This window comes from Zosterops lateralis (assembly GCF_965231275.1).
Source record: "Zosterops lateralis genome assembly, chromosome: 15".
Classification (NCBI taxonomy): domain Eukaryota; kingdom Metazoa; phylum Chordata; class Aves; order Passeriformes; family Zosteropidae; genus Zosterops; species Zosterops lateralis.
This window is the reverse complement of record NC_139775.1, coordinates 14,909,757-14,937,414: the sequence shown is the minus strand read 5'-3', so window position 1 is coordinate 14,937,414 and position 27,658 is coordinate 14,909,757. Positions and strand designations below refer to the sequence as shown.

The window sequence follows — 27,658 nt, the reverse complement described above, 5'->3', positions numbered from 1 at the left end:
TCCTGTATTCTAAACTCAAAAAACTACTTTTCTTATCCACCTTTTCCCTGAGTCCCCCCCAAGGTTCCCAAACCCCCCTGAGGTTCCCAAACCCCCCCTGAGGTTCCCAAACCCCCCCGAGGTTCCCAAACCCCCCCAGCACCGTGGGCAGGGTGTGAATTCAGCTCCTCTCTGGGTGTGCAGAGACTGTGAATTCTCATCAACACTTTCATTACCTTAATAAAATTACTTCAGGTCTGTTAAATTCTTTTGCAGAAAAAAAACAACAAGCGGTAATTGCACAGTTTGGTCATTTCTGCTTCCCCTGATTCCTCTCCCACCCCCAAAATGTGCTCAGCCCCTGGTGTGGACTCTGTGCACCTTCACTGGGCTCAATTTGTCATGGAGATTCTGCCAGGATGGCCCCTCTGCCTCTCATCTGCTGAGCTCTAGGGAGTTATTCAGAGCTCTGGGCTTTTTTTTTGAACATTATATTGTCAAAGCTTTTTTTTTTTCTTTCTTTCTTTCTTTTTTTTTTTTTTTTTTTTTCTGTAGGAGACAGATTCTTACCTAAACTCACCCACTCTACAGAAATAGCAGCAATAAATAATAAGCCTGAAATGAGGAGATTAAGAGGTGGGATTTGTTTTAGAATCATGGAAGAGTTTGAGTTGGAAAGGACCTTTAAAGGTCTCCCAGCCCCATTTTCCAGGGTTGTCCCCTCTGCCCTGCACTCCCTGTTACACTCACTCTGACCCTGGAAATTCCCAAAATACTTTTGTTTGTGGGATTTGTCCCATCCCAACCTGGCAGGTCCCAGTTTGGAGCCAGCAGCAGCACCCAGACCAGCACAACCCACTTTTAGCCCAGTCTGGGCTAATCCAGGCTTTTTTCAGTCCACGCTTTGCTTTAAAACATCATTTTCCACACAACAGCTTTAATATGAGGGGATGAATTAGGAAAGGTCTTTCCTGCCACCCACAGCTCTGAAATCCTGGGATTTTTTTGGGCTTCTCATTGGCACGGGAGGTTCAAGGACTGCAGAGATCAAGAGGAAGTTTCCTGGAAGAAAAGCAGATACTGTGGGAGGAGGTGGTTGGTTTAGTGGGGTAATTATTGGGTTTGTCAGACCTTGGAATGGTTTGGGTGGGAAGGGACCTTAAAGCCCATCCAGTGTCACCCCTGCCATGGGCAGGGACATTTTCCACCATCCCAGGCTGCTCCAAGCCCCATCCAGCCTGACCTTGGACACTTCAGGGATCCAGGGCAGCCACAGCTGCTCTGGGCCTGCCCACCCTCCCAGGGAACAATTCCTGCCCAATACCCCATCTAACCCTGCTCTTTATTAATTCTAAATCCCTGCTCTATTACTTTAAAACCTTCCCTCCTTGTTCTATCACTGTCAGCCCATGGAAAAAGTCTTTCTCCCTCTCTCTTGTCAGCCCCTAAAACACTGGAATATCCCTGCCCTGGAGATGGAAACCATCCCTGCAGCCAGGTTTGGGAATGGTCCATAGTAAGGGGTCACAATGTTGCTGCCCTGGGGATGTTCCTGAGCTGTTTGTTGCAGAGTCTGTTGTGGGCTGAGCTGGGAATGCTGAATCCTCCCTGGAGAAGTGCCTTTGCTTTCCCTCCAGCAGCTCCCAGGGTGGCTGTGAGATTTGGAAATTTGGAGCCACCTTAAAACCGAGCTGGAGGCCGCACCCTCTGGTAACCAGAGTTGGTAGCAACAGTGCTGGACCTCCTGGGAAAAAGGTTCCTTAGTGATCCTGGTGTCCTTCCCTGGCTCCTCTGTCACTGCCTGCCCAGCACTGTGCACACATCCCGGCCCCTGAGCACATGGAGCTTGGAATTATTGCAGAGGATGAGGATGTGAGTATATTCTGACAGAGCATCTTGCTGACCAAAAATCCAGGTGTGGAGATCTGTGGGCCCTTCCCAGGTGACGGAACCAGCCAAGGAAATCCTCACTCCAGGGGGGAAATGGCAGCTGGAAAGCCTGGCTGGGGTTTGTTGAGGTTCTGGAAAGCTGGAGAGGATGAGATGTTGCAGCAGCAGGGGCAGGGGAGAGGAGGGAATAGCTGGAGATGCTCTCTGCCTCCAGGTGCAGCTGCAGCACAGGAATGAGGAGAGGCACCAGCCTGGAGACCCCCAGGAGGAGGTGGGGAGAGTGCCTGGCCCCAAGGCAGACTGCCCAGCCAGGATGGGCCTCAGTGAAGAGGAAAAACTGAAGGTAAAACTTTGGGAGTTGGAGAGAACTGAGCTGCGAAGTGAGACCAGCAAATCCACAGTGGGAAATCTGGGGGGGAAATTCCTCCTTCCAGAGGGGGATGTGCTGTGCCCAAACATCCCTTTGGCCTCAGGACCCATCCATGGCCTTCACTGACTTTCTCTCCCCCAGATTTCCAAAGACCTCGTGGATCTCCAGATCGAGACAAACAAAATGAGGGAACATTATGAGACAGAGAACTTCAAACTGAAAAACATGGTACCCACATTTGGGAATAACCAATTCCAGCCCTGCCAATACCCTCACCCATCTCTGCAGCTCCTCACACACCCACCTTTGCTTTGCTTGGCATCTCCCCCTGGCTTTAAATAGAGCTGAATTCCCTCCCAGCACTCAAGGAGCTCCCATGAAATCATTTCCCTGTTCTTGCTGCTGGTTTGTGCCACGTTTAACCCTTTCTGCTCCCTCCCTGTGCAGATGCAGGGCCTGGAGAGGAGGGTGCAGGAGCTGGAGCTGAGCACTGCCAGGGTGACAGGGGAGAGAGATTCCCTGCAGGAGAGGCTGCAGGTCCTGGAGAGCAGCAAGCAGGAGCTGGCCCAGGAGTTCATCATCCTCAAGAGCAACTACCTGGCCCTGGGCAGAGAGCTGGAGCAGGAGGTGAGAGAGGCTGCAGGGCTCAGCCCAGAGCTCCCAGCCCCACCTCACACTGCCCTGTGTGCAGGTGCCTTGTTGGGCTTTTGGTTCTGCGTCCCCATCACAGCTCAGCTCCAGGGAGGCTTCTCATATAATTCTTGTTGAAGGGACGGCTAAAAGGCCATTGAGTTAAAAAAAACCATCCAGTGCTGCCCCCTGCCATGGGCAGAGACACCTTCCACCAGCCCAGGTTGATCCAAGCCCCATCCAGCCTGGCCTTGGACACTTCCAGGGATCCAGGGGCAGCCACAGCTGCTCTGGGCACCCTGTGCCAGGGCCTGCCCACCCTCCCAGGGAACAATTCCTGCCCCATCTCCCATCCAGCCCTGCCCTCTGGCAGTGGGATCCATTCCCTGTGTCCTGTCCCTCCATCCCTTGTCCCCAGTCCCTCTCCAGCTCTCCTGGAGCCCCTTTAGGCCCTGGCAGGGGCTCTGAGCTCTCCCTGGAGCTTCTCCTCTCCAGGTGAGCACCCCCAGCTCTCCCAGCCTGGCTCCAGAGGGGCTCCAGCCCTTGGGGCATCTCCGTGGCCTCCCCTGGACTCTCTCCAGCAGCTCCAGGTGCTGCTGCTGTTGGCCCCAGGGCTGGGGCAGCTCTGCAGGTGGGGTCTCACCTGGGGGGACAGAGGGGCAGAATCCCCTCTCCTGGGGGCTCAGCCCAGCACAGGGGGGCTCTGGGTGCTCACAGGGGGCTCTGGGTCCCGGCACACACACAGGACATGTCCAGCCCCTGAGCTGTGACACTGCACAGCCTGGCCATGGGATTGTCCCCAGGGATTGGATGTAACACAGAGAGATGGGGACAGGGCTGGGGACAGGGATGGAGATGGAGCTGGGGACAGGGCTGGGGACAGGGATGGGGACAGGGATGGGCAGGTCACCGGGGGCTCCCCAGGGCCGCTCTCTCGGCGCTGCCGCCGCTCTTTGTTTCCCATTTTTCTGCTTGGCTTGCGCGGCCCGCAGGGAACGGGCTGGAGCCGCTCTCACTCCTGGCAACTTTATAAAAAAACCAAGTTTATGATGTTTCTTTAACACACAGACACCTTCCCGCTGGCTGCTGGCTCAGCAATGATTAACCACAGGCTTTGGCACCCAGATTTCTGTATTTCTTCAATAACCCATCCTCTGTCCCCTCTCCCTCTCCTTCTCCTTCTTCTTTTTGAATGGGATGGAATGAGTGACGCCCTCCCCCAGCTGATAATTCAGCTCAATGACCTGGATTTCCATGCAGGGCTGTGCTGGGAAGATGTGGAACAGCAGGAATTCTGCTTTGCTCCAGTGTGTGTGTGTGTGTGTGTGTGTGGACAGGCTCTGGGCAGAGCAGGAGAACGATTATTTATCTCCCAGCAGCTGAAAAAGGGGGAATTTCTCCCAATTTCTCATTCAGCTCTTGCAGGACCAGCTCAGCCATCAGTTCTCGTCCCCAAGGGGGTGCAATGTGCTTTTCAGGCAGCTCACAGCTCTAAATGACAGGTTGAGCAGTTAGTGGGGATAACACACAGGTTTTCACACAGATCCTGGATTATTTTAGGGAGTAAAACCGCGTGGATTCGGTTCTGTGCCCGATAAAATCCTGAAGAACCCCAGATTCATGGGATGCTTTGGGGTGCAATGTGCTTTTCAGGCAGCTCACAGCTCTAAATGATGAGTTGAGCAGTTTAGTGGGGATAACACACAGGTTTTCACACAGATCCTGGATTATTTTAGGAAGTGAAAGCGCATGGATTCGGTTCTGTGCCCCATAACACCCTGAATAACCTCAGAGTCTGGAATGCTTTGGGGTGGAAGGGACTTTAGGCCTTTTTTATTCCCCATCCCTGGAGAATAAATATTCCCCATCCCATGGGACACTTTCCTCTGGACCAGGTTTCTCTAAGAAGCGGCTCCAGCAGCCAGGGGTGAATTCCTTGGATATCCTCCATACACCGAGCAGTTTATCCCAGTCCTTTGGCTCTGACTCCCCAAAAAAAAATCCCCTCCTGAAGCCAGAGAGGCTCCAACTTGGCATCCCTGGACTTGTCGCGACATGGGCCTCTCGCTCATTATTTTCCCAAAGGAAAAGGGGGAAAAGCGGCCTGTGGTTCTGCCCCCTCCCCTTTCCCCGGGACAGACAATGAACCTTTTACACATTCCCAATTACAAGTGCTACTTGTGACCTTGCCAATATGTTGTCATGGCTGCTTGGCTCAGGAGCAGCTCGGGGAGCTCATTCATGGTCCCTCCTTGGCCGGGAACAGTCGGAGGTTCTGAATTGTGGCTCTGAATTGTCGGGGGGATTCACACACTGCCCGTGTCTGTCCTTGCCCGGCCCTTGGGAAGCGCCTGGCAGGGGATTTTATTTTTAATTTTAAAAATTTATTATTATTATTATTTTAAATTTTTAATTTTTTAAAAATTTATATTATTATTTTAATATTTTAATTTTTTAAAACCTTCATTATTATTTTAATTTTCTTATTATTATTTTAATTTTTTAAATTTTCTTATTATTTTAATTTTTGATTTCTAAAATTTTCTTATTATTTTAATTTTTTAATTTTTTAAAATTTTCTTATTATTATTTTAATTTTTAAATTTTTTATTATTATTTTAATTTTTAAATTATTATTATTATTTTAATTTTTTAAAATTTTAATCTTTATTTTTTTATTTTTTTAATTTTTATTATTATTTTAATTTTTTAAATTAAAAAAATAAATTAATTTTTTTTTTAATTTTGGGGGGGTTTTGGGGGGGGTTTTTTTTGGTTTTTTGGGGGGGGGTTTTGTGGGGTTTTTTTTTGTTTTTTGGCCAACCCGGTCCCTGTGACCCCTGTGATCAAATTGTCGGGGCTGATGGATCGCCGCGGGCCGGGAACAAGCGGGCTGTCCCTGCAGAGCTGTCCCTGCGGAGCTGTCAGGTCTCACAGCTGTGTATGTCACCTCTTTGTCAGGCTCCTTTCTCCCCGCTCCCCCCAGCCCACCCCGCGCTATCTTTTGATAAGCAATTCTCTCCACGGATGACTCAGATGACCTCTGCCTCCCATCCTCGATTCACTGCCATGGTAACAATTCCTCAAGCTTGTCCCCAGTCATAAACCCCATCAAAGCTTTGTTATCTACACAGAAACCCTCCTGGGAGACATGAATTCCCTCAGTGTTCCTTCCACATCACCTGTAACGGAGCTTTTCTCATTCACATCCTCTTTATCTTTTGGAAATGTGTCACTGCACAGCAGCACAGCTTTGGATCTCGCTGCCTACACGGGGCTGTGGGCTGGATGCTGCTGGGGGGATGCATTCCAACAAAAGTGGGATTGTGTCATCCCGGAGGGATGGAGGGATAAGGGATCCAGGGATGGATGGATGGATGGATGGAGGGATGGATGGATGGATGGATGGATGGATGGATGGATGGATGGAGGGAGGGATGTGGGATGGATGGATGGATGGAGGGATGGATGGATGGATGGATGGATGGATGGATGGATGGATGGAGGGATGGATGGATGGAGGGAGGGATGGATGGAGGGATGGATGGAGGGATGTGGGATGGATGGATGGATGGATGGATGGATGGATGGATGGATGGATGGAGGGATGGATGGATGGATGGATGGATGGAGGGATGGATGGAGGGATGGATGGATGGAGGGATGGAGGGATGGATGGATGGATGGATGGATGGATGGATGGATGGATGGATGGAGGGATGGAGGGATGGATGGATGGATGGATGGATGGATGGATGGATGGATGGAGGGATGGATGGATGGATGGATGGATGGATGGATGGATGAGGGATGGATGGATGGATGGATGGATGGATGGATGGATGGAGGGATGGATGGATGGATGGATGGAGGGATGGATGGATGGATGGATGGATGGATGGAGGGATGGATGGATGGAGGGATGGATGAAGACTTGCCCTTCCCCTTGCACTCTGGAGCCCAGCACTGCCCAAAGCTGTTCCATGGGGAGGGACGTTCCTGGGAAGCTGCACAGAGGGTGCAGGGTGGGGGCAGGAGGGAGCTGGGGGCCTGCAGAGGTGGTGGCAGAGCTGTGCCCAGGGCTGGCACTGGGATCTGGATTTGAGTGTGAGCTGTGTAGAGGGATAACATTCCCTGGCAATAACCCTGCTGCCTGACAGTGCATTTCCATGAGAACCATGAAATCACCGGTGTCTTTGGACATAGGAGACAGAACTAAAATTAAAACTTGATTTGGGGAGGGGAGGGGATGCCTGCCTGGAGCACACACGAGGAGCAGCAGGGATGTGCTGACCACAGGGGGATTTCAGATCTTGTTTGATTTGACTTGGCAGGTGATGAAGAATGAGGAGCTGACCCAGGAGCTGCTCAGCCTGGCCAAAGAGAGCACCCATCCCCCTGGCCTGGCCCATCAATCCTCCCCCGAGCTGGGAAGAGCAGCAGGACAGCCCAGCTCTGCTCAGATGGGAAAGGTAAGGGACCCTCTGCCCTTCCAGCAGCCCCTTGGAGAACAGGGATCAACCAGGCCCCCAAAGCAGCCCGAGGATGCAGCTGCCTCTGCACACGAGCAGCAGGAGCTGGAGAGGAACGTGAGTGTGTGGGGGTCTGCTGCTGGATCCTTGGGAAGCAGAGGGGGGATGGATTGATTCCAACTGTGGCTGGCACCTCCTGCTGCTAACTTGAGTTCTGTGCATCAGCTGATGCCTTGATTCATCTTAAATCCTTTTTTTAAACTCTGCAGTTGCGAAATGAGACGGAAATAACTCCAGAGGTGCAGGCAGAGCTGAGGAGGGCAGAGGTGATTCCCTGGCAGGGGGAACACAGGCAGGAGCTTAGAAACCAGCAAGTGCAGAAGACACTGTTTTTTGTTTTTTTTTCTTTTTCACACTTGAGAAATCTGGGGGTGATGAAGCACCCAAAACTGAGAGCACAGAGATGGTCCCTGCCTCCTCCCCATCTGCAGCCCTTGCAGAGCCAGCTCGGGCTGCACCACCAGCTCCTGCTGGGAATCTCAACGTGAGCCTTTCCCTCGGGAGGGTGACACATTGCACCTCCACGTGTCCTGGCTGTGCACCAGACACCATTCCTGCCCTGCTGGAGGCCACCAGTCCCTCCCAGTTAAACCAGTCCTTCCCCCAGCACGGCACTGCTCAGCTGGATGAGAGCTCAGCTCCAGGTTCTCCTCACTTTGTCCTCTCTCTACTCAGATTTTCTGCCTCATCTTCCTCTTCGTTTGTCCCTCAGTTGCTTGGAAACCAGGATCACATAAAAGTGGAGCTGGAAAAACTGAAGAGAGCCCAAGATGAGCAGCAGCAGAAGCTGGAGGAGCGAGTGTGAGTGTCCCTCTGCTTGGCCAGGTGTTGGTGGGGTTTGTTGCAGCTGGATTTGACCCATGGGAGCAGGAGAGGAGGAGAGGAGGAGTCTCCCTTTGGGGGGTACAGGGAAGGAATTCTGATCCACCCTTGGAAGAAGTGAGGCCTGGAAGGAGAACCTGATGTTTCCTTCCTCCTCAGAGCCATCAGATTGAAGCTGGTGGTGTTCAGGGACACCTTCAAAATCCACTCTGTGACACACAGCAAACGTGTCACATCCCAGAGATTAATCCAGCCCTGCCCTTGCCCACACAGCAGGTTTTCCATCACCTTGGAATGGGGTTCATGTCCCAGGATGCTACAGGACTCAACCCTCTGAACTGTGAAGGGTTTTTCACCTTTAGTGGGGAGAGACACACATTTGGAGATTGGAAGCTGCTGCTGGGAGGTTTCTGTCATTCCAAAGTAAATTCCTTCCCAAAGCTGGCTGTGCTGGACCTATGGACAATCACAGGACCCCAGAATGGGTTGGGTTGGAAGGGACCCTAAAGCCCACCTCATTCCACCCCTTGCTATGGGTAGGGACACCTTCCACTAGACCTGGGTGTTCCAAGCCCCATCCAGGCTGGCCTTGGACACCTCCAGGGATGGAGAAGGAGTTTGGGCGGTGTCGTGGTTTGAAAGCAAAATGAGTGAGAAGCTCCAAGTCAGAAATACAATTTAATAAGAAAAAAAGGTAAAAAGGTAAAAATAAAATACAATAAACGCAATAACACAAAAGAGCACTGCCAGAGTCAGAACACAGCCTGAGCAGGGTGGTGGGAGCAGTCCAGGTGAGGGGCTCTTCCTGAAGCAGTGATCCCACAGAAAGGTCTGGGAGCTCTGCTCCTCTGGGAATCCAGTGGCTCAGGGCTGCTTGTCCTGTCCCAAATCCCAGATTCTCTCCAGGTGGGAATGCTTGGCTCCTCCCCCTGGGCATTGGGAGCATCTCCCAATGGGATGAAGAGTCGTGCAGTGGCTCCTTGATGGCCCATTAAACAGAGAGAGCTCCTGGAGGGAGTTCCCTGTGAGTCCTGGGCAAGGCATTGATGGGCCATGAGCAGAAGAGCCCAAAGGAGGGGCCTGGGAAAACACTGCCCCACCTGGTTCCAACAGCTCATGAAGATGGTGAGAGAATAAATACTCTGTGTACATCCCACACCACAACCCAGGACAGGCAGTTAAAACAAACCTGACTCCTCTCTGTGTGTGCAGGCTGGCGCTGGGGAAGGAGCTGCAGGAGGCAAAGGGCACAGTCAGGGCCAGCCAGCAGAGGATGGTGGAACAATCAGCGGTGAGCACCGACTCCCTCCCCTCAACCCACCTGCCCTGGGCTCCTCCTGGGCTGCCTTGAATCCAGGTGCTCCATCCATCACTTCTCCCTCTCCAGGGAGTTTGTCACACCAAGGTCGTCCCCGTGCGGTTTTCCTCCCGCACGTGCTGGAAAGTGCTGCTTGCAAAGGTGGCGGGAGGAATTTTGCTCGCTGTTTTTTCAGAAAGAGTTGGTGGAATCACCGAGGTTGGGGGGGTGGCAAATGACAGGAGGCAGCAGGGGAATAGAGATTTATAAACATTTCCAGTGGGTTCCTCTGAAAACCCGGGAGCTTCCCAGCTCTAGTGATGCCAAAGTAGCTGGAAATGAAGACCCTCAGCTCTTATGAAGACCCTCAGCTCTTATGAAGACCCTCAGCTCTTATGAAGCACCTCAGCTCTCACTCCTGGGCTGGAGGAATGGAGCAGCAGGAGTTTTGTTCTCTGTGCCAGGTGCTGCTCACATCCCAGGGCCAGCTCCAGGGGCTGGAGGCGGAGAACTCGCGGCTGCAGCTGCGGCTGAAGGAGCTGAACGAGGAGTATCGGACCCGCCTGGGGCGGCACCTCCAGGACCTGGCGGTGGGTGTCCCCAGCCCTGAGGACCTGTCACTGAGTGGTGGGTGTCCCCAGCCCTGGGGACGTGTCACTGAGCCATGGCATGTCCTGAGCTCGAAGGGATCCACGAAGAGCATGGATCCAGCTCCAGGCCCTGCACAGACACCCCAACAATCCCACCCTGGGCATCCCTGGCAGTGCTGTCCAAACACTCCTGGAGCTCTGGGGCTGTGCCCATTCCCTGGGGAGCCTGGGCAGTACCTGAACCCTCTGGGGAAGAAACTTTTCCTAATATCCAACCTAAACCTCCTCTGGCACAGCTCCAGCTGTTCCCTCAGGTCTCCCCATCCTGGCACCCTCCTCTTGTAGGCTGCTGCCAATAAATTAGAGTAAATACATAAAGAAAGGGGAGTTTTTAATCCCTACTAGGAAAAGTCCCAGGAGAAGCTCATGGATAATTTTGGGTGGCCATATAGGAAATCTGGGTGCAGTGGGGTGCTGCCATAAAATCATGGAATAGTTTGGGTTGGAAGGGACTTTAAAGATCATCTAAAGATCTTTAAAGATCAAGGACACTTTCCACCATCCCAGGCTGCTCCAAGCCCCGTCCAGCCTGGCCTTGGACACTCCCAGGGATCCAGGGGCAGCTACAGCTGCTCTGGGCACCCTGTGCCAGGGCCTGCCCACCCTCCCAGGGAACAATTTCTTCCCAATATCCCATCCAGCCCTGCCCTCTGGCAGTGGGAACCCATTCCCCCTGGATTTCTCTCTCTGTTCCATTACAGAACTACATGGACAGCAAACCCAGCAGCATCCCAGGCCGCAGCAAAGCCCCAGCTGGCCAAGGAGCCATGAGGAACTTTGTGGACAACATCCTCAGGGACATCAGGGCTTCCTACAAATCCCGGGAAGAGCAGCTGGCCAGGGCAGCTCGTGGCTACAAGAAAAGCCTGAAGGACCTGGCCAAGAAGCACGAGAACCTGCTCATTGCCTATGGGTAAACCTCCTCTTTCAGGGTCCCATAGCATCCATCCCCTGCTCTAGGAGGAGGCAAACAGCTCCCAGATGCAGCAGAGCATCTCAAAGGCACAATTTATCTCCCTGCTCCTGGTAATCCAGGATTGAGCTGCCTCCAGCTGCACGTCAGGGTGCTCTGGACCCCGTGGAGCTGCTTTGCACATATGTTCCTCCCACTTTAAAACTCAGGGTGAGAGATTGATCCCACGGCGGATGGTGTGGAAATGCAGAGGTACCACAAATAGCTCCACCTCCCAGCCCATCCCTGCAGCGCTCTCAGCTCTCCCCGGCAGCTTGGGCTGTGGGAAGCAGCAGAAATACTTGTGGTATAAAAGCCACAAATAGCTCTAGGACAAGCTCCCTTTGGAAATTCTCCCACTTGTCCTTTGCAGGTGGCCAGAACCAGCAGGGCCCCAGTGAGTGGCACCTTGAGGAGCAGCAGAACTGCTCCAAAAGGAGCAGGGAGTGACCCCTGTGCTGGTTGCAGGAGGCAGAGGGAGCAGATCCTGTCCCTGGGGAGCAGTGCCATGGACTGTGGCCCTGCAGAGCTCCATTTCTGCATCACAGAGCCCGAGCTGCTGACAAACAGCTCCCGGGAGCTGAACCGCCTGCGGGAGGAAAAGGCAAAGCTGGAGATGCAGCTCCAGGAGCTGCAGGAAGTAAAGGTGGGATATTGGGAAGGAATTGTTTTTTGTGAGGAAGGGGAGGCCCTGGAGAAGCTGTGGCTGCCCCTGGATCTCTGGAAGTGTCTAAGGCCAGGCTGGATGGGGCTTGGAGCAGCCTGGGATGGTGGAAGGTGTCCCTTCTTGGTGGGAAGAGTTTCATGAGCTGTAAATTCAGCCCTTTCCTGAAGGCATTTATGGGATTGGTCAGGCTGGAAAAGCCCTCTCAGATCATTGAGTCCAGCACTACCAAGGCCACCACTGAGCCTTGTCCCCAAGTGCCACATCCACCCTCCCTCTGAGGGTTTGCTGTGCAGGGAACACAACAGTCATATCTCCCTGTGACAGAATCATGGAATCCCACAATGGTCTGGGTTGGAAGGGGCCTTAAAACTCATCTTGTTGCACTTTTGCCATAGGCAAGGACACTTTTCCCTATCCCAGGCTGCTCCAAGCTCCATCCAGCCTGGCCTTGGACACTTCCAGAGATGGGGAAATGTCCTTCCACTGGGTCTTGATTTGCACAGAATACATTTATTTAGAAATTCAGAGGATGGGAGACCCGAAACCTTCCAATTGTCCAGCCCATCATTTCCTTGCCACGGCACTGGTGGCTGTGGGAGTGCTGGGACACCTTGTGCCACTTCCAAGGGGCCTTACAGAAAACAGAGAGAATGTCTTTTTTACGTGTGCAGGTAGTGACAGGACAAAGGAAAGGGATTTAAACTAAAAGAGGTGAGATTTAGGCTGGATGTAGGGAAGGAATTGTTCCCTGGGAGGGTGGGGAGGCCCTGGAGAAGCTGTGGCTGCCCCTGGATTCCCTGGAAGTGTCCAAGGCCAGGCTGGATGGGGCTTGGAGCAGCCTGGGATGGTGGAATTTGTCCCTGGACATGGCAAGGGATGGAATTGGATCAACCTACAGGTCCCTTCCCACCCTAACCCATCCCATGACAGGATTTCTCTAAAAGTGGCAGGATCTGGGATTACAATGGATTCACATTTACAGCAATTCTGCTCTTCCTTTCCCTCCAGAAAACCCAGAAAGGAGCCTCTGCCTTCCCAGTGCCTCCAGAGCAGTAAGTGCTGCTTCTTTCTTGGGATATCTGTCATTCCAAATTCCTCTGAATATGAGGATTGAGGGATCTTTTTTGCCTGCCTGGAGGCAGCACCGAGCAGGGAAAAGGAGCTGCTGGGGCTGCAGGAGAAGAGGCAGCTGTCCCCTCTCTTCCTGCAGGAAGAGACTCAGTCACTGGGCTTTGATCCAAGAAAGCTCTTAAGCACATATTTGATTTAATCATGTTTTTAGCCCCACTGACCCCTTGGAAAGCCAAAGTTAAACATATGTCCGTGTGCTTTGGTGGAGCACAACCTGAGAAAGGCCTGTTGGACACCACCAGTCTGGGATGGTCCAGTTTTTCCTCCTTCCCAGAGCAGGAACCCTTTGGTGCTGCTGTGCTGACCCTCCTTGTCTTCCCAACAAACCCTAAAATTGCTACATTTTGATGGGTCTCTTCCTCCCTGCTCCATTATCCTGCTAAAAACTCAACCAGCTTATAGCTGTGGAGTGGGAGAAACCCGAGCTGGGGTTTTTTCAGCCCTTGAAAAGACTTGGTCACCTAGAAAACATGTCAAATATTCCATTAGCTGGATGCCAGCACTGAGGAGTGGGTGAGTGCCAGATCCCCTGGGCTCTGGAGAGGCTTCTCAGGCAAAATCTTGAGCCTCAACCAACCTCTGCCACACTGAAAATAGCAGTGCTCCGTGAGTGAATGCAGTGATTTGGGCAGGCACCACAGGAGCAGGGCATGGAAAGTCCAGAACCTGAATTTCAGTGGTGCATCTCATCATTTGGGGTTTTTTTTTTAAAACTGCAGAGAGACCCCACAGGCTTCAAACAGCGCTGGGTTAATCCGTGCTGTTACCTGCTCCTCCAGCTAGAGATAGGAATCCCAGAGCTCCAATTCCTGCTGGAATTCTCTTTGTCAGAGGACAGGTTGGGCTGGAAGGGACTTTAAAGCCCATCTCCTTCCACCTCCCGTGTGCTGTGGGGTTTCCCAGCTGTACCAATCCCCCATTCATTGTTCCCTCTCGCGGTTTTAATCTGGTTTTTCCTCACCTGAGATTCCAAGGCTGGTGGTTCGTGTGGGCTCAAGGGAGTGATTTTCCCTCTTGACCTCTGAGGGATTTAGGGTCTGCTGTCTGACTCTGTGTCTCTGTGTCTGTGCTGAACTTGGTGCGGCACGAGAATGATGAGGAGTCTCAAGGTCTTGGTTTTCTGGTTTCTCATGTTGTTTATTAGTTCTTATCTTACAATTCTCTGTGTCCAGCCAAGGTGTTCACAGCAGCCTGGACACGAGGGGACTCCCCTGTGGTGGGAGGTCACTGCCTCTTATACACATAACTCTGTACCCATTGTTTACAATTCCATACCAATGTCTATCACCTGCACTAACAGGGTCATCTCTACTCTGATCCAATCCACTGAAACTCCCCTGTGCCCACGTCACTGCAGACAATGGAGGCCAAGGGAGAAGGAGAAGAACCCAGGGCACCGCCCTAAAAATCTCCACCTTGTCCCTTTGCATCTCCATTCTAAAAATCCCAAAACTACAAAATCTTCTGCACAGTGATAACTACACTACTCTCTGTTACACATTTGTGACTTGCAATTCTTCTCTGTGTTGGAAGTTTTTCTCATGGACCAAAATCAAAGCCTGTGTCCTCCTGGGCTCTGTGCCAGGGAAACCCCCCTGGGCAGACCCCAGACCCCCCTGCACAGACCCCAAAATCCCCTGCACAGACCCCAGACCCGCTGAACAGACCCCAAACCCCCTGCACAGACCCCAGACCCCCCTGGACAGACCCCAGACCCCTCTGCACAGACCCCAGACCCTCTTTTTCGAGTCCCAGGCCTCTCTACCAAGGTCTGTGACTTTCCAGGGTGCCCAGAGGGATGCCCTGGACTCCAACAGTTCCCTTGTCCTGCGGCTCCCGGGGAAGCCCAGGTGGGATCTCCCCGAGCCAAACCAGCCCAGCAGAGAGAACAGGAGGGAGCACAAAGCATTCCTGCCTTCACACAGCCCCAGCTTTCCCCCAGCATCAGATGTGACCTGTATTTTCTCCTCCCCGAGGCTGGGAAGGGTTTTCCCACGCCGGGCTGTGCAGAGAGCTCACCTCTGGTGCTCCCTGAGCAGAACACACCAAACAGGACAAGTGCCAGCCTCTGGCACTGATGGATCCCTGCTCCCATCAAAGCCAGCCCAGCAGTGGCAGGGTCAGGATTCATTCTGGAGCAGCCCCAGGATGTGGGTGGGGAGTCCCAGGTTGGCAGAAGAGCTGTAAACCCCCTCCCAAAGGTGCAACATGCCCTGGGGAAGTTTGGGAATTGGGAGAGGAAAGGTTACAGTTCTGGGGATTGTGGTGGGATGGGCACCAGCTGTGCCCATCCGTGGCTGTGGGATCCGTGGAGGGGCTGGATTTGATGTCTGGGCATGATCCAAAGGAGCTTTTCTGTCCCAGGCAGGTGGATGAGCAGGGCCGGGCAGAGGTGAGGAAGAAGCTCCAGGAACTCACACTCAACACGCAGGTAAAAGTCTGGAACTGCCCATTAGTGCCAGAACTCATCTCTCACCTCCTGCCCTGGGGCTGGTACCCTGCTCCAGGCTGGACAGGGAAACTTCCATGGAGTCACAGAATGTCCTGAGTGGGAAAAAACCCACAAAGATCCTCCAGTCCAACTCCTGGCCCTGCACAGACACCCCAACAATCCCACCCTGGGCATCTCTGGCAGCGCTGTCCAAACACTCCTGGAGCTCTGGCAGCCTCGGGGCTGTGCCCATTCCCTGGGGATCACCATCCATGGAGCTTTGCTGGGGGTGTCTTCAAGGCTTTACTGTTTTCCCCATGTTTTCCCCATTTTCCCCCCATTTTCCCCCCATTTTTCCCCCATGTTTTCCCCATGTTTCCCTCATATTTTCCCCCATGTTTTCCCCCATGTTTTCCCCATGTTTTCCCCATTTTCTCCCCATGTTTCCCCACGTTTCCCCCATGTTTTCCCCATGTTTTCCCCATGTTTCCCCCATGTTTTCCCCATTTTCCCCCCATGTTTCCCCCCATGTTTTCCCCATATTTCCCCCATGTTTTCCCCCATGTTTTCCCCATATTTCCCCCATGTTTTCCCCATGTTTTCCCCCATGTTTTCCCCATCTTTTCCCCATGTTTTCCCCCATGTTTCCCCCATCTTTTCCCCATGTTTCCCCATGTTTTCCCCCATGTTTTCCCCATGTTTTCCCCCATGTTTTCCCCATGTTTTCCCCCATGTTTTTCCCCATGTTTCCCCCATGTTTTCCCCATTTTCCCCCCATGTTTCCCCCATGTTTCCCCCATCTTTTCCCCATGTTTTCCCCATGTTTTCCCCCATGTTTTCCCCATGTTTTCCCCATGTTTTCCCCATGTTTTCCCCATGTTTCCCCCATGTTTCCCCCATGTTTTCCCCCATGTTTCCCCCATGTTTTCCCCCATGTTTTTCCCCATGTTTTTCCCCATGTTTCCCCCATGTTTTCCCCATGTTTTCCCCATGTTCCCCCATGTTTCACTCATGTTTCCCCCATGTTTCCCCCATCTTTTCCCCATGTTTCCCCACGTTTCCCCCATGTTCCCCCCATGTTTTCCCCCATGCTTTCCCCATTTTTCCCCATGTTTCCCTGCCCCTGCAGGAGGAGCTGGAGCAGCAGAGGAGGCAGCTGCTGACTCGGGCAGTGGTGGCAGAGGAGCAGGTGTTGGAGCTGCAGGGGTACATTGATCAGCACCTCGCCAGGTGAGGTGGGGGATTGATTCCCCCTGTTCCTGCTGCTGACCTTGCCACAGTGCCAGCACCCCTGGTGTCCCACTGCTCCTCTCCGGCTGTGCAGGCAGCTGCCACCACCTCTTGTCCCCCAGGGCAGCAGGACAGCCACAATGTCACACGTGTCCTTCCCTGTGTGTCACCCAGGCCTGGGAGGAATCAGAATCACGGAATGGGTTGGGGTGGAAGAGACATAAACATTCATCCAATTCCCCTGCCATGGGGAGGGACACCTTCCACCATCCCAGGCTGCTCCAAGCCCCATCCAGCCTGGCCTTGGACACTTCCAGGGATCCAGGGGCAGCCACAGCTGCTCTGGGCACCCTGTGCCAGGGCCTCCCCACCCTCCCAGGGAACAATTCCTGCCCAATCTCCCATCCAGCCCTGTCCTCTGGCAGTGGGAAGCCATTCCCTGTGTCCTGTCACTTTATGCCATTGTCCAAAGTCCCTCTCCCACTCTCCTGGAACCCCTTTAGGCAGTGGAAGAGGCTCTGGGGTTTCCCTGGAACCTTCACAGGAACCAAAAATCTAAACCCTAAAACCTTTAGAGTTCTTTTGTTCACAGGTTCTAATCTAAGTCCTCCCAGAAGCCCCTGATCCATGTTCCCCCTCCCTGGCCCATCCTGCTCTGGAGCAGGGAGAACAGCAGAGAAGGGCAGGGAAGGGAGAGGACAGGCAAGGGCAGGTGTGTCAGGGCAGGTGGTTGGGGACCATGGGCTGGGCTCAGGCTGTGCCCTCACCTGGCAGAGCCCAGAACACTTTTCCTTTGGGAAAGGCTGCAGGATGTACGTGCCAGGCTCAGCTCCTTGCCTGAGGACCTGGGCAGTGACAAGGCCATTTCCACTGCAGGTACCAGCAGGAGATCCTGCGGCTGAGGAAGGCTGAGGGCAGCGAGGTGCCCCGTGCCAGCAGTGCCAGCAGTGCCAGGCACCAGCCATAGCTCATTCCCAGCCTGGAGAACACCCACACTCCAAAGGAGCTCTGTGTTTTATGGATCCTTCCCAGGCTGGGAGGTGGGAACGGCGAGAGGAACCATGTGGGTGTTCCTGGTCTTAAATTCACAGGACTAAAATGAGACAAGTGTGTCTCGTCTGTCCCCAGCCATCCCTGGGCTGCAGGAATTCTGCTCTCCCCCGAGCACAGCCTGGACATGGGCTCATGTTCCCAGGCAGCTCTGCACTGCTGGGCTGCAGGGATGGGCTCCTGCTCCTGCTGGAATATTTTTCCTGGATGAAACCTGGACCAAGAGCTGCTTCTGCCTCACTCCCCTCACAGCCCCTGAGACAGAGCCAAGGCTGGATCAGAGCAGGATTTCTCCTGGGGTTGGACAAAGGGATGAGCTGCTCTTTTATTGTGAGTGGTGAAAGGGTGCCCAGAGAAGCTGTGGCTGCCCCTGGAGCCCTGGAATGTCCAAGGCCAGGCTGGACAAGTCTTGGACCATCCTGGGATAGTGGGAGATGTCCCTGGACATGGCAGGGGTGGAACAAGAGGAGCTTTGAGGTCCCTTCCAACCCAACCCATTCCATGATTCTATGATTTCTGGGAAAACCCCATTTTCCTCTGTGTTTGAGTGGAAAATGGAATATTATATTGAAGATCCTTCACAGAGGTGAGCTGGAAAGGATGGCAGAGCAAAGCCCAGGTCCAGGAGCAGCAGCTTCTCCAACTCCAGGAGCATCCAGCAGCTCAAAGACAAAGCAAAAACCTCAGAGGAACAATCAACCAAAACTTTATTTTTTAAAAAATTAAATAAAGTAGCAATTATCAAAAAAAGAGGCACTGGAGCTTTATCCTTTAAATCCTGTGTTAACCCCAGGATCTCGAGGTCTGATTTTCTCCTCCCTTGTCTGGAAAAACGAAGAACTGCCACCCTGCAAGACAAATCCTGGCCAAGCACTTCTGTCCTGAGCTGAACCAAGGGCTGGAATGGCTCTGACCCTTCATGCTCAGCTTAACAAAGCTGGTGTTAAACTGGATTTAACAAGGCTGGGATCAGAGCTGGCTTTTTTCCTGGGCTCTGCTCTTTGCCTCTCGCCGAACCTCCTTCATGTCATAGGCCCAGCACTGCTCCAGCCCCTGGCCCAGGGAGCTGCTGGGGGTCCAGCAGGGGAAGGGGAAACGTCCAGACACCACCCGGGCGTCGTCGGGCAGCTCTGCCAGGAGCTTGGTGGCCAAAGGGGGTTTCTGGGGAGAGAGACACAGCAGGGACAGGCAGCTTTAGGACACGGTGACAGTGCCACCAGGGACTGTGGGGCAGCTTCTGGGGCATCAAAGAGACTTTAAAGTACAGGGGATGGTGTTGGCCCTGTGTGAGGCTGGGAGATGGAGCAAGTGATGGGCAACAGGACGAGAGGAATGGCCTCAAGTTGCCAGCCAGGGGAGGTCTGGGTTGGATATTGGGAATATTCCTTCATGGAAAGGGTGGTCAGGCACAGGCACAGCTGCCCCAGGCAGTGGTGGGGTCACCATCCCTGCAGGGATTTAACAGACACGGATGTGGCACTTGGGGACATGGATTAGTGGTGGTTTTGGCAGTGCTGGAGGGAAGGCAGGACTCCATCCCAGAGAGATTTTCCAACCTGAGTGATCCCATGATTCCATAAATCCAAATGCAGTGTAGCACCAAACAGCTCACCCCCACTTGGCCCTATTCCATCCCAGACCCCTCTCATTCCCAATAAAAACCCCCTCAAGCTGGCCCAGAGCAGCTCAGGGTGGGAGGGACTGACTCACCACGCTGGGGGCCAGGAACACGATCACGTTGTGGCAGTCAGAAAGATTCACCTGGAAACAGAAGGAAAAAGGGGAATAACGAGCAACAGGCAGAGCAGGAACAACTATTTGAGCCTCCAAGCCTTGTGGGTGATCTCTGGAACCTTGGAGGGAGCAAAGATGCCATAAACCATGTGGGATGGGGAAATGTGGGTGTGAAAGGGAAACACCTGCCTCCAGCGTCATCCCAGACCCACATCCCTGATGGATTCTCTCTGCTCAGGCTGCAAATACTTTATGTCAGCCTGAGAAGCTCATCTCTGCAGGACCCAGAGCTCTCCTCAGAGCTGCCCCAAGCAGCAGGACAGGCCATGAGCTGCCCCAGCTGGAATTCCCCTGGGAAGGAGGATGGTTTTCCACCTCCCAGGAGCAGCATGGGACGGGGAAGGAGCAAACAACCATCAGCAAATCCATCCAGAGCTCTGGCCTTGCCCTGAGCACACGCAGACCCTGGGGATGCTGTTACCTTCCAGAGATCCTTCTTCAGGAAGGAGACACTGCCGTGGTACCCGGCCTTCCAGGCACGGTAGTTGGCCAGGCACAGCAGCCAGGGGTTGAGCTCATAGCCCAGGGCTGGCCTCAGGCCCTGCTTGTGAGCCTCAAGCACCTGCAGAGGGAGAGAGGGAGGCCTGAGACCCAAACTACCTCAGTGGTGAGGCTGGGGCAGGATTTGGGTGGGCAGGGGCTGTTCCCCAGCTCCACTCACCCCACCCATCCTGCTGGGGATGACCTCGGTGCTCAGCACCACCCACAGCCCTCATTCCCACCCTGCTCCCTGCTTGTGATGTCTTTTAGGACCATCAAAGACCACCTATGACCATCTAGAGCCACTCTGGACCACCCAGGACTGCCTAGAACCACCTGGGGCTGTTCAGAACCACCTATGACCATGTTGGATCACCTAGGACAGTCTAGAACCATCTAGGACAGCCTAGGAACATCTAGGTCAGCCTAGGAACATCTAGTGACACACAGGACAACCTAGAACCACCTGGGGCTGTCTAGAACCACCTATGACCATGTTGGATCACCTAGAACAGTCTAGAACCATCTAGGCCAGCCTAGGAATATCTAGGACAGCCTAGGACAACCTAGAACCACCTACAGCTGCCTAAGACCATCGAGGACCCTCTGGGACCACCTGGGACAGTCCTGGACCGTCGACAGGAGGGTCACCCAGAACCACAGCCAGAAGTTCACCCCTGCACCCTCCCTGTGCGTGCAGCCCCCTCCCTGCCCTTCTCCCACCCCGGACACCCCAAACCCCTGCAGGACCCGGCCCTTACGAGCCGTCCATCTCCAGATCCCAAATCCACGGTCTTCCCCGCTCGTCCCCGCAGCAGCTCCAGGGCGTTGGCCACTTGCCGGGGGCTGGAGGGCTGGTAGGGCACCTGGGGGGGCACAGGGTGGTTTAGGGGGGGTCTGGGGGTCAGGGATAGGGGGGTCCCAGGGGTCAGGAATAGGGGTGTCCAGGGTCAGGGATAGGGGTGTCTGGGGGTCAGGGATAGGGGGGTCCGGGGGTCAGGGATAGGGGGGTCCCGGGATCAGGGATAGGGGGGTCCCGGGATCAGGGATAGGGGTGTCTGGGGGTCAGGGATAGGGGGGTCCAGAGTCAGGGATAGGGGTGTCTGGGGGTCAGGGATAGGGGGGTCCCGGGATCAGGGATAGGGGTGTCTGGGGGTCAGGGATAGGGGGGTCCCGGGATCAGGGATAGGGATGTCTGGGGGTCAGGGATAGGGGGGTCCGGGGGTCAGGGATAGGGGGGTCCGGGGTCAGGGACAGGGGGTCCCGGGGTCAGGGATAGGGGGATCCCCGGGGGTCAGGGATAGGGGGTCCGGGGGTCAGGGATAGGGGTGTCCAGGGGTCAGGGACAGGGGTCCCGGGGTGTCTGGGGTACCTGCAGGCGCAGGGGGACGCGGCGGAAGCCGGGCATCAGCAGCACTGCCCAGGTGGCCCAAAGGGCGGCCCCGCTGGCCACGGCCGCCGCCAGCAGCCCCCGCCCGCCCAGCGCGGCCCCGGGCCCGCCCCAGCCCGGCTCTCCCGGCTCTCCCGGCTCCCCCGGCTCCCAGCCCGGCTCCATGGCCGCCGGAAGGGGAGGGGAGCCCGGCCCGGAGCCTTCCGCCGGGAGCGGCCCCGGGACACCGGGGACACGGGGCGGGCACGGGAGGGACACGGGTTGGGCACGGGGGCGGGAGGGACACGGACCCGGGGGACCGGGCATTCACAGCCCCAGGGGACAGCAGGGACAAGGACTCTGGGGGACAGCAGGGACACGGTCCTGGGGGGACAGCAGGGACAAAGGATCCGAGGGACAGCAGGGACATGTCCTGGAGAACAGGACATACACAGCCCCGGGGGACAGCAGGGACACGGTCCCGGGGGTCCCCACTGCCCCTGCCCTGGGCTGCGTGTGCAGGGCTGCAGGAGGAGCACGGCCGTGTGTGTGTTTGTGTGTGTGGGTGTGCACAGGTGTGTGTAGTGTATTTGTGTGTTTGTGCAGAGCTCTGTCTGCTCGAGGGCAGTTCTGCACGCTTGTTGCAAACACATTTATTTGTGTGCAGCCGTGAGCTGGCCGTGCCCTGGTGTGTGTGTCTTTGTGTGTTTGTACAGGCTGTGCACAGCTGTGTGTGTGCTGTGTGCACTGGTGAATAGTTGTGTGTGTTGTGTATATTTTGCACAGATGAGCACAGCTGTGTGAGGCTGTGAATGGCTGCAGCTCTGTGTGTGTGTGTGTGTGTAGTTGTGCATGGGCTGTGTGTGTGTGATCACTGTTACACACAGTTGTGTGTGTGTTTGTGCTCTGTTACACAGGTCTGGGTGGTTGTGCAGGGCTATGTGTGTCTGTGCACTGTTACACACACTTCTGTGTGTTTGTTCACTGTTACACACAGTTCTGTGTTTGTGCACTGTGAGTTCTCTGTGGTTGTGCAGGGCTGTGCACACCCATGTGGGGCTGTTGTGGGCTGTGCACACCCATGTGAGGCTGTTGTGGGCTGTGCACATCCGTGTGAGGCTGTTGTAGCTGTGCACATCCGTGTGAGGCTGTTGTAGCTGTGCACATCCATGTGGGTCTGTTTTGGGCTGTGCACACCCGTGTGAGTGTGTTGTGAGCTGTGCACACCCGTGTGGGGCTGTTGTGGCTGTGCACACCCGTGTGAGGCTGTTGTGGCTGTGCACACCCGTGTGAGTGTGTTGTGAGCTGTGCACACCCGTGTGGGGCTGTTGTGGGCTGTGCACATCCGTGTGAGGCTGTTGTGGGCTGTGCACACCCATGTGGGGCTGTTGTGGGCTGTGCACATCCGTGTGAGGCTGTTGTGGCTGTGCACACTCGTGTGGGGCTGTTGTGGCTGTGCACACCCGTGTGAGTGTGTTGTGAGCTGTGCACACCCATGTGAGTGTGTTGTGGGCTGTGCACACCCGTGTGAGGCTGTTGTGGGCTGTGCACACCCGTGTGAGGCTGTTGTGGGCTGTGCACACCCGTGTGAGGCTGTTGTGGCTGTGCACACCCGTGTGAGTGTGTTGTGAGCTGTGCACACCCATGTGAGTGTGTTGTGGGCTGTGCACACCCATGTGAGGCTGTTGTGGGCTGTGCACATCCGTGTGGGGCTGTTGTGGGCTGTGCACACCCGTGTGAGGCTGTTGTGGGCTGTGCACACCCGTGTGGGGCTGTTGTGGGCTGTGCACACCCGTGTGAGGCTGTTGTGAGCTGTGCACACCCGTGTGGGGCTGTTGTGGGCTGTGCTCTCTCATCCCAGGACTTTCCTGCTGCGAGGCTGTGGGAACATTCCAGGCTTTGGGATGCAGGGGGGGCAGCCAGGCCCCACAGCCCAGCCCCAATTATTGACCCCCCCCCCAAACCAGCCCGAGGGCGGGGACCAGGCCCGTTCAGAGGGGGCACAAAGGGCCTCACCCCCTGCCAGGCTGGCCACATGTCACCGGGGATGTCACTGCTGTCACCTCCCCCCTGTCCTGCTCTCTGCTCAGCCTGTGGGTCAGTGTTTGGGGGGATTTCCTGGGGGTCCCCTTCCAGCACCAAATCCTGGGGGGTCTGGTGGCCCCCATGTCCTTGCCACAGGACCACCAACCCCATCACATCCCTCGGTGTCCCTGGGGCCATTGCAAGTGGAGAACAGACCCCAGCCCCATCCCTGGGGGTGCAGAATTGGGGAGTGGGATTCCTACTCTCAGTGCTGGGCCCAGCACAGCCCCCCTTTGCAGAGGAGCTGCCAAAGGCAGGAGTGTTCCTGCTCCCACCTCACCCTGACTTGTGGGAACCAAGCAGGATGAGGATGCACACACCCCCACACGCTTGTTCTACCCCCAGACACACAGCTCAGGCCCCTTATAACAACAACCAGACCCCATTAATCACATTCCCCAGTGGGGCTCCGACGGGGAGGTGAAGCTGCCCCCAAAATACATCCCAGGGCTGTTCCTTCCCCAGCCTCCCCAAAAGGGCCTGGAGTGGCCAAATCGGGGGTCACGGGGATCACCCCGATTTTCTGCCTTTTTTTGCTGGCAGGTGGAGCTGGTTAAAGCAGAAAATCCGGGGAAATCTGAGCTGGGAGAACTGGGGGGCTGCAGAGGAGGAGGAGGAGGAGGATGGTCCATGGGGATGAGCAATCCCTGTGATGCTGCAGAGCAAATTAATAAAGGAAGCAATACCCAGACAGGGCTGCAGAGCAAATTAATAAAGGAAGAAATACCCAAACAGGGCTGAGCCCTCCTTGCTGGGCCCCTGGGATTTGCCCCAACCCCTGGGGGTACCCACAGCATCTCGGAGCTCCATGGGACGAGCAGGTGGCCGTGGGATGGGGACCAGTTTGCGATGTCATTGGAGCCAAAGAGCTTTTAATCCTCCTCTTTCCAGGCCAGCTTTCCCCCGGCGGCTGCAAAGCAGCTCTGACCGCCAGGAATTTGTCGCTATGTGCTGGGAAAAGCTTCTTCCCACCAGCTGTCGGCAGCCGGACGCGCTGGGGATGGGGGTGAGGGGCTGTGGGGGCCCCAATGTGGGCCGGGGTCCTGCTGCAGCCCCTCCCTGCGCTGGGATGGTGCTGCCTGGGCTTTGTCCGGGTCAAAGGATGGAGAATTGGTGACAGGATTTGGGGTGGCAGCGTTGGGGAGGGGCTCAGGGTCATCAGGGTTTTGCTTCTCCTCTTGTCAAGGGTTGTGGGGTAGAGCTTTTTCTGGTCCTGAGATCCTCATCCTGACCCTCTGGGGCATCCTGGACTCCGGGGGCTTCATCCTTGAGCTTATGGGGCATCCCCAAACTGCAGAGGCATCATCCTGACCCTATAGAGCATCCCTGAACCCCAGGGACATCATCCTGAGCCTATAGGGCATCCTCAACCCCCAGGACCTCATCCTGACCCTACAGGAAGGTTCCCTGGGGGTCCCCACTCGGCGCTGGGGGCCACAGGGAGGGCTGAGCAGGCCCGGCCTCCTTTGTGCCTCCCCTTTGTGCCCCTCGATTCACACGTTGGGCCTTTCATCCGGCAGCCGGGGAGGAGGAGGGCGAAGGGAGCAGCAGGAGAGGGGGGAGAAGGGCTGGAAGGGGGGAAATGGCGGGAAACTACAACTCCTTTGTGTGACAGGGACAGGGACAGGGGGACACCCGGCAGTGCCACCACGCTGTGTTTTGACGCCCACCCACAGGGCTGCACAGAACCCAGAGAGGTCCCCATTTGGGCTGTGTGGATTCCTGGATCCCCACTGGGGCTCATCCCATGGAATGATGGAGCCTCAGGCACCTCCCTGGGCACAGGGAGCAGTTTTGGGGCGCTGCTCTCCAAAGTTTCCCCAAAATTCCCTCCCTGGTTGAAGGGGGTGGTTTTAGAGCAGTTCTGGGTGGGCACCGTGTCACCCTTTTCTGTGTCCCCAAAGTGCTGCCACAGCCCCTCACCACGGTCACCCCTTACACCACATTTTCCATCCCATGTGGAGGAAACATTCCTGGGGATGGAGTTTGTCTCTTTGTGTTTTCACCCTTCCCGGCCTCGCTCTGTGCCAAGAGGCCGGGCAGGAATTTGGTTTGGACTCTGCTTTTTGGGGGAAATGCTCAGATGGCCAGTCCTGGAATGGTGGAGATGTTGGAGCTGTGGGATTCTATCTGATCCCCTTGAGGGAAGGGCTGTTAGCCCCATCTCACAGCGGGGAAACTGAGGCACAGGCTGCCTGGTTATCATCCCATAGGAAGCATTAACGCCCTGACCAGGGAGTGACAACCAGGGAAAACCAGGGCAGCCAACCCCACCTGACACAGGGCAAAGAGCACCAAAAACAGCCCAAAAAAACCTCTGTGGCAACAAAACCAGCCCTTTCCACCACAGCACAACGAGCTGCTTCGGCCAAATAAAGAGATTGGGAAAAAAACAAGAGATTTTTTGCTGCTGGATAGAAAAGTGCTGGATGCTCAGAGCGTTAAACAGCATCATTTAACCCAGAGGAAAATGCTGGATTGTGGCAGGGTCAGAGCAGCTGTGATTTACCCCCGTGCATACAGAGGATGCCGTGGGCAGCACAATTCCCTTTGCACCTCATTTATTGCTTTTCCAGCTTCATTTTTTTCCCCTCCTCCGCTGGGTTTCCCACTCTTTTCCCCCTTCCCCCTGCCTCGCTTGGCTCCTGCTTGCTGCCAAAAAATCCAGGGGGATGCTGGCAGCCTCCAGTGCCCAGCGTGGAGCATCAGCCTCTCCAGGGGCAGATCCTGCCCTCAGAGCCCTTCCCGGCCCCAGAAATGGGGCAGTGAAAAGGGTAAAATCAAAATATCCAAGTATAAAATTGGCAGTAAAGCGTAAAGAAAGCAGCAAACTCTTCTCCAGGGAAAACATGTGTTGTGTATCAAACCCACCAGGATCTTATCACAGCCAGATCATTCTATACACACACACATATAGATATTTATGTTTAATTATGCTCCAAAGCCCACGGCATTCCTTGGAAAGTATTTTTTTGGCAAGGAGAAGCACATTGTGGTCAGCAGAGGCACCAAATACTCAGCAGTTCATCCCTGGCTGGTGATATTTGAAAAGGTGTTATTGAAACAAAATGGGAAAGGTGTTAAGTACAAGCAGACGTGGCAGGAGCTTTGCTTGGGGGGCTCGAGGAGTTTTGGGGGGGCTCAGGGGCTGAGATTTCCTCTGGTGAGGAGGAAAGGTCCCAGGTTTGGGGTACTGTGCCCCATTCCCAGCTGGGGTTCCCATGTCTTGTGTCTGGGGTGGGGTCCAGTGCCCCATTCCCAACTGGGGTTTCCACATCACATCCCAGGCTGAGGATCCTGTGTCCCTGCCCTGACTGAGGCTCCTGTGCCCCATCCCCATCTGGGATTTCCATGTCACATCCCTGGCTGGGGATCCTGTGTCCTTTCCCTGACTGAGGGTCCTGTGCCCCATCCCCAACTGGGTGCCCCATGTCCCATCCCAGGCTGGGGATCCTGTGCCCCATCCCCATCTGGGATTTCCATGTCACATCCCTGGCTGGGGATCCTGTGTCCCTGCCCTGACTGAGGCTCCTGTTCCCCATCCCCATCCAGGATTCCCATGTCCCATCCAGAGATCCCTTTTCCTCCACCATTCCCAGGGAATCAGCACAGCCGGAGGAGCTGGAGCTGCGGTGGGGCCGGAGGAGCAGCTCCATCCAGCACAATGAGGCCTTGTGGCCGCTGCCTCTGACGAGAATCAATCCTGACAGCTCCTCCACCAGCGGGGTCACCCAGCCAGCACAGGGCCACCCTCCCTGGCCCCCAAACCCAGGGATACCTCAGGAAAAGGACCCCAAAGTGACCCATCCTGGGGCTCGCCGGGATGCAGGATGTGCAAACAGCAATAAATTTCTCTGTGCAGAGAGATATCCAAGTGTTAGGGCTGTTTCCAGCCCTGTGAGAGGCAGGGTCACAGCTGGAGCTGGCACAGGGGGAAGCAGGTGGCACACGCTGTGGTGTCTGTTGGTGAATATCCTGCTCAGCTTGTTAAAAACAGGAGCCACACGCTACAAATACAGCTTAGTTTATAAAAAAGAAGTCACAAATTTGGTATCGTTATAACTTTAGTGCACATACGACGCCCCCCCACCACCCCCACGGTCACAAGTTCCCCGCGGCTGGCACGGCCTCCCCCGAGGGCTGGCAGGGACGGGTGGCACGGTCACCTCTCCCTGCTCCCAGGGCACCTCCCTTGCATCATCCCAGGTGCTTTGGTCCTGCCCTGACTGTGCCAAGGACATCTCTGCTCCCCGCTCCAGCTTTCCTCCCACCTCACCGCTCCCTTCACTCCCTTCAGCC

At 55.1% G+C, this 27,658-nt stretch overlaps 2 protein-coding genes across 2 annotated transcripts; one reads left to right on the top strand and one right to left on the bottom strand.

Moving 5' to 3' along the window:
- Positions 1–1,753: 1,753 nt before the first annotated feature.
- Positions 1,754–17,548, top strand: CCDC78 (coiled-coil domain containing 78; the record flags this gene model as incomplete). The annotated part of the gene is made up of 14 exons (XM_083872316.1): positions 1,754–1,851; positions 2,084–2,212; positions 2,381–2,467; positions 2,687–2,866; positions 7,204–7,458; positions 8,114–8,202; positions 9,436–9,514; positions 9,985–10,110; positions 10,872–11,083; positions 11,591–11,768; positions 12,798–12,842; positions 15,289–15,351; positions 16,481–16,581; positions 17,458–17,548. Exons 1-14 carry the CDS (start codon positions 1,819–1,821, stop codon positions 17,546–17,548), a joined length of 1,668 nt encoding a protein of 555 aa, XP_083728442.1. The 5' UTR covers positions 1,754–1,818.
- A 766-nt stretch (positions 17,549–18,314) lies between these two features.
- On the bottom strand, positions 18,315–21,460 carry ANTKMT (adenine nucleotide translocase lysine methyltransferase; the record flags this gene model as incomplete). The annotated part of the gene is made up of 5 exons (XM_083872931.1): positions 18,315–18,792; positions 19,342–19,392; positions 19,847–19,987; positions 20,667–20,771; positions 21,278–21,460. 5 exons carry the CDS (start codon positions 21,458–21,460, stop codon positions 18,601–18,603), a joined length of 672 nt encoding a protein of 223 aa, XP_083729057.1. The 3' UTR covers positions 18,315–18,600.
- Between the last annotated feature and the right edge of the window lie 6,198 nt (positions 21,461–27,658).